The sequence below is a fragment of the Gobio gobio genome (assembly GCF_949357685.1).
Source record: "Gobio gobio genome assembly, chromosome: 1".
Classification (NCBI taxonomy): Eukaryota; Metazoa; Chordata; class Actinopteri; order Cypriniformes; family Gobionidae; genus Gobio; species Gobio gobio.
The window spans coordinates 30,461,405-30,468,093 of NC_137097.1; the positions used below are offsets into that span (position 1 = coordinate 30,461,405).

Genomic DNA, 6,689 nt, shown 5'->3' on the forward strand with positions numbered 1-6,689 from the left:
ACAGGCTTGAGTTTCGCGCATGCGCAGTGGCATGTAAATAACAGCAGCCGCGGTGGTTTGTTTTGTGTCGCGCAGGCTCGTCAAATCGACAAATAGCCGGTTTATATTCGCAGAGAACCTTATTATACCCGCTACGTGTATGAAAGTACGACTGCGAGAGGAATACAGCGTCAAAATCAGTAGAAAATACCGCGAGATCTCCCAGCTAGTGAAGTGTCAGTTAGCACACAGCTATGATAGAGACTAGCCGGATGAGTTCAAGTCTCACACATTTATGACGGCGGAGTTCATCAAATACGACCTTCACTTGTTTTCTAACATATCATTTACTGCTTTGTACTTCATCGAGCCGAAGATGTTGTGTATATGTGTGTGTTAAGCCGCTAGCAGAGGTGTGTGTGTTGGTGTTGAAGTGTAGCATGACACAGCAGGCTGTTGACCAGAGCTGAGCTCAAGAAAACACGAGATCATCCTCCTCTCACAGCCACAGACATGCTGACAGAAAACAGGTGAGGCCACAGATTCTGCATTATTATTACTTCATCTAAAGAATACGACATGTTTGGGGGGATTTGTTGGTCATGCATCTTGATTCACACACAAACACAGACAGATGAAATGTGCTAGATCCTAGCATTCATATCAGAATAAAAAAGAAACCTAATATTATATGAAATATTATATCTGTGACCAGTGTTACTAAGTTAATAGTTACTGTAATTTAATTACTTTTCCGTTGATTTCTTTTTCTTTTTTACTTCTGATGTAATTGAATTAAATACTGTGTATAGACTGTAGAACAATTACATATAATAAAATAGTGGAATTAACACACAATTTAAAGTAAGTTTTTTATATATCCTTCTCACATTTGTAGTACTTTGGTCAGTTAATAAGAATAATGTATGTAGTTTTGCATAGCACTACTAATAATACATTTTTGATATATTTACGATAGGAAATGTACAAAATACATGGAACATGATCTTAATATCCAAATGATTTTTGGCATAAAAGAAAAATGTATAATTTTGACCGATACAATGTTTTGTTGGCTATTGCCACAAATATATCAGAAAATATAAATATATAAAAAAAAAAAATAAAAAAAAAAAATAAAAAAAAAAATATATATATATATTAGACTGTACATTACTATGTGAAGTATACAAGCATGTATAATACAAGGGCACACATACTAATGTGTAAGTGCTGCTGTTATGTTGATAATCTGTAAACTCTAATGATGTCCTTAAGGAAACGTCAGCGCGCTGACGGTGATGAAGAAGATGCTCAGATGCCTCAGGCCAAAAGACTGAGCTCAGCCTTCCAGAGCTCGGAGACGGGCAGAGAATCATGGGAGTCTGAGGTATGAAGTGCACTCAACAACACATCACACCACAAATATAATGATAATGACACTGATACTTTTTCCAGCTGATGAACGATAAACAGCTTGAGCGTTTCAAGAGACAGACGACAAAACTGTCACACTTAAAATTAACAGAACGATATTGTGCATTGGTGTGGATGCTAATATAGTTATCATTATAGTTTTCATTCATGGTGTGAACTGCAGGGAGTTTGTGAGTAAATGAAAAGCTAATAATTAATGAAATCCTTATATTTAGGATGCAATATTTAATATTTATACCATGGTCTGTCTGAATACTTGATTCTGATTGGCTGGTGCACGTTAAAACTATTTAATGCACGGCTAGTTCCAAGTCAGTTTAATCATCATTCTATATTAATGTGCTGTTTTCTTTGAAACGCACACTAACAATCAGACACCCTCACACACACAGACACACTCATGCTCACACACTCGTACACACACACACACACACACACACACACACACACACACACACACACACACACACACACACACACACACACACACACACACACACACACACACACACACACACACACACACACACACAAACAGACACACAAACAGACACACACACACACACACACAGACACGCACACTCACTCACAGACATGCACACATTCACTCACAGACAAACATATACACACATGCATACAAACATTCACTCACAGACAAAACACATGCACACAGACACGCACGCACTCGCACCCATGCACATGTACTCACACAGACACATGCACACTCACACACACACACACACACAGACACACACACACACACACACACATATACACACTCTCACATGCACACAGACAGACAAACATACACACGCTCACACACAGACACTTACACAGACATGCACTCTCAAACATACACTCAGACACACACACATTCACAAAGACACACTGCACACGTTATCTTTGTGTCCCTGCGACATCTGCACCCGGCCTTATTGTTATCAGACTGAGGCACCAATGTCACCCAAACATGTGGATATTTTTTTTTTCTCAACATGAACATATGAAACTGTATGAGCACAATAACTCGAGTGTATATGTACATTCTGCGCGATAACTTGCAAAGTCTCTTTTATTAGCAGAGATTTTAATATTTATCATCTTAAACACTTTTGTTCTGAATATCTTTTGTTTACACACATTGTTTAATGAATGTCTAACTAAAAGAATGTCAAGATATTGCTAGTCATTTCAGAAGTGTTGACAAAATAACGTAATGATTAAAAAAAAGAAAATTTCTCCTTAAACTTCATTTAAATAAACTAATATGGTTCTTCCCAGTCCTCCAGCAGCGAGAGCAGCTGGATCAGCAGTCCGGATCATGCCGCCGGCAGCAGCGGCGGCAGCCATTGTGGAGTGGACGTCATCGGGCCCCACAGCGGCCCCGGCCCCCGCAGTCCCCACAGTGCCTCCAAGCAGTCGGGCCCCATGGACCTGCTGTCCTACCAGCACATCAACCGTGTCCTGAGGGAAGCCCATTTCCACAGCTTACAGAGCCGGACTCAGTCCAAGCACAGATGACTTTCAGGGACCGACAAAACCCCAGTAGCGACAGGGTAAAACGTCTTCATCTCCATCCTCATTCAAACCTGCTCCTACTTTCTAGATCTCTCTCTCTCTTGCTCTCTCTCTCTCTCTCTCTCTCTCTCTCTCCCTCTCCTAGAGCTCCTTTTATGTTGATATGTCACAGGATGGAAAACATGCCCTGGTACTGTAAGCTCTTTGACTAACTAGAGCACAAAAGTATTCATTGTAAGCAATAACGGCTTGACTATGATGCAAACTTTTGTGACTTTCACACTGTGTATTTTTCTTCTGAGTACAGCTGTATTGAGAATAAAGGAATATTTTAGTGGGGATTTGCACTTGGGAATTTCTGTTGATCAAATATTGATGTGGACAACATATAGAAAATTCAGATGGGAGGCATTTAAAGGTGCCAGGATATTCTGTTGATTAGTTTGCAGTGCTGTAACGAATGCATAAAGGAGCCAGTCGACACGCTCAAAGGCTGTGCAGGTCTGGATGGTTTCCTGCTAATCTCGACACCGTTCTGCAGGATCTCTTGCCTCCCAACCATCGCTAAAGCTGGTTGCTCATCCAGGCGTCAGGCCTTCGAGACCCTGCCGAGGTTTTCTTGTGTGCTGTTCGAACTCAGATTGCGTTTTAAAGATTGTTGTTTATTTTACTATACCTTTTTGTATTGAAAGATGTACATTTACATTTTACATTCAGATCATCTACATTTCTAAATAAAGATGGATGTTCTTAAGCAAACCTGTGTTGAACCTGCGTGACTAACTCCTGAGAAATTGCTTATTTTTGCCATTAACAAACATCCTTAACTGAGATCGACCAATTAGAAGAGTCACTGTTATCATGGAAATAACTAATCGCTGGTAATAAATGAGTCCTTAACCTGGTAAAGTTTAGTTGTCATTTTAGCACTTCCGGTTCCATTGTCCTGAAGTTAATGGGTCTTTGGTTAAATGCCTGAAATAAGGTCTGTGGTGAAAACAAGCTCAAGATATTGTCACATTTGGTAACACTTTATTTTAAGGTGACATAGGTACACAAAACTACATGTACTTACTATAGTATTAACAGTAAATTATGCACAATTACAAGTTACTAACCATAATAACAAAACTATAGCCAGTACAATGTACACCGATCAGGTATATGACCTAATATTGTTCGTCCCCTTTTTGCTGTCAAAACAGCCCTGACCCGTTGAGGCATGGATTCCACTAGACCCCTGAAGGTGTGCTGTGGTATCTGGCACCAAGATGTTAGCAGCAGATCTTTTAAGTCCTGTAAGTTGCGAGGTGGGGCCTCCATGGATCGGACTTGTTTGTTCAGCACATCCCACAGATGCTCGATTGGATTGAGATCTGGGGAATTTGGAGGCCAAGTCAACACCTCAAACTCGTTGTTGTGCTCCTCAAACCATTCTGAACAATTTTTACTTTATGGCAGGAGCATTATCCTGCTGAAAGAGACACAGCCACCAGGGAATACCGTTTCCATGAAGGGGTGTACATGGTCTGCAACAATGCTTAGGTAGGTGGTACGTGTCAAAGTAACATCCACATGGATGCAGGTGTATACATATGTCATCTTAAAATAAAGTGTAACCTCAAATTTTGTTCTGCAATATAAAATACATCAGTAAGAGCCCCTTTTGATTTATAAAGGTTGTTGGGGACATTTAAGCGTCATCATCCGAACAGGAAATCTAATCACTAGATGCTTTCTCACAGCCTCATTCTAGCTCAAAACTTTCAACTTAAGTTTTAAATAAAGACTGTCTGAAGGTTAATGGTGGTGATGTGGACGTGTTTTAGGCTTCATAAAACTTAATTTGTGTTCATTTGTGAAGTTCGTCTTGGTGCAAAACTTTAGTTGGTCACAGAGCTTATTTTCTGCAATAATAATCCAATGGGAATGTGATGTGAACTTAAGGGTTGACCTACAAAAATACGTCATCAGTGCAGCAGTCGAGTTCGCTTAACATTTAAAGTTCACTACCTTAATGCATTGAGAATTACTTACCCAGGTAATGAATGCTGTGATGTAATCTCCATCAACAGGTGCATCAATTTCCATCATTTTTAGGTCAAGATCTTGTATTGCAAATGCAAGAGTCCAGCACTGTGTAAAGTCTCCTCCAGCACATCCCAAAGACTTACAGTGAATTTAAGGTCTGGACCCAGAGGTGCCGATTCATGTGTGAAAATGATTCTTCATTCTTTCACAATTTGAGCTGATGAATCTTGACATTGCCTTCCTTGAATATGGCCATGATGTTTCTTCCTACATGGCTGTTTAAGAAATTAAAAGCATCAATTCGGGTTAGAAGAACTGTTGCCAAACATATAACATGCTAGAAACATAATCACTGCAATAATTATTCAGTCATTGACTCTAAAGAACTTGCTTATTTAAATCCAAACAGCTGAGTATATATATGCTCATTATGCTATAACTATTAACCCATTGATATTGTCATTTCTGATATGACTGTCATTTCCTATTAAAATATTTTACAGTCACATATCTTTGTCTTTCTGTCTGATTTTCAAATAGCACTTTGCTGTGAATCAAATGTTTATTTATGGAAAAAATGGGCGGTCGCTGTTGCGTTCTTTTATGCATGGCTGCACTCAATAGACGACAGAGGCAAGGGGGGAAATCTGCCTTTTTCTGGATGTGTAGTGAATTATAGCTCAGTGCCAGACCAGGCATTAATGAGAGATGACCTGTGCTTCAAGGAGTTGTGGGAAAAGGTCACTTTAATTAGAGCACTGCATGTCCTTGTCTTGTCACATTGCGCTGCATAACAGATTACATGTATTAATTCGCCTCTGGTAAGTGTGGCTCCCCGTCTCTGCGTCCTCATTACAGCTCCTGCAGAAAACACAGGCCTTCCTTCCTTCGCTGCAAGCGCCTAATAGATGTGTCCAAAATGACCACAGATCAGTTTATCATCAGTCTTGCAGAAGACTGAGAAACTCAGATATAATGCTCACTAGATTTGTACATTTTCTGACAAAAAATGCAAGTAATTTGTCAGGGAGTTGCTATATGTTTGATTGGGGGTTTGAAGGGGTTTTGCGTAGTTTCTCAATGGCCAAATGAGCCCATCTAAGGCCGTTTACATCTGGTTTTGGTCAATCGGATCACAAGTGGACGACGCTAAATACAGGTGTAAACGGGGTCTAGAGTGTTTTGACCTTGTCCAATTTCCACCACTTCCAGAGGTAATGGAAAACTCGAACAGCCACTAAAGATCCTCTACTCTCCGCCTACTGACCTAACGTGTAAACATTATGGGAAGAGCGCTAGCCGGACGGGATATAAACTTTTGTCGGCTGAAGACCCAGGTTCGGGTTGAAGATGAAAACCATCCAAAACAACGTTCTCTCTCCATTCCTGATTTCTAACACACACTCACAGCGTTCGGCTGGTCTTGTGTTTGTCAGAGAAGAAACGAAAGCCGATGCTCTCTGTGTGTTTTTCCATCATCATCGTGTTCATATGTAAATTTCGTCCATTTGATCGAAAGATCTGAAAAAACCCATACATTTACCCGCCCATATAGACCCTCCCCTCGAAGAAATCAGGACAGAAGTGATTGAAAGTGGACAAAAGAGACAGATTAAAACACCAGGTGTAAACGGGAATCTGTCTCCCTCGCCTACTTGTGATCCGATCGGCCAAAACGCATCTCAATACCAGGTGTAAACAGCGCCTCAAAGCCCTCCTTCAGT

The 6,689-nt window shown here is 40.3% G+C and overlaps 1 protein-coding gene across 1 annotated transcript; it reads left to right on the top strand.

Annotated features, from left to right (window-relative positions):
• LOC307136811 (protein VCF1) lies at window positions 1-5,472 on the top strand. Its single transcript, XM_079834102.1, has 3 exons — window positions 1-509; window positions 1,258-1,369; window positions 2,698-5,472. The coding sequence occupies exons 1-3, from the start codon at window positions 493-495 to the stop codon at window positions 2,935-2,937; spliced, it is 369 nt and encodes a 122-aa protein (XP_079690228.1). The 5' UTR covers window positions 1-492; the 3' UTR covers window positions 2,938-5,472.
• The last annotated feature ends 1,217 nt before the right edge of the window (window positions 5,473-6,689 follow it).

What these genes read in the sequence shown, in the direction of transcription:
- LOC307136811 (XM_079834102.1), top strand. An exon ending in GAGAATCATGGGAGTCTGAG is followed by an intron (nt 1,370 to 2,697) that starts GTATGAAGTGCA and finishes GGTTCTTCCCAG; the next exon opens with TCCTCCAGCAGCGAGAGCAG.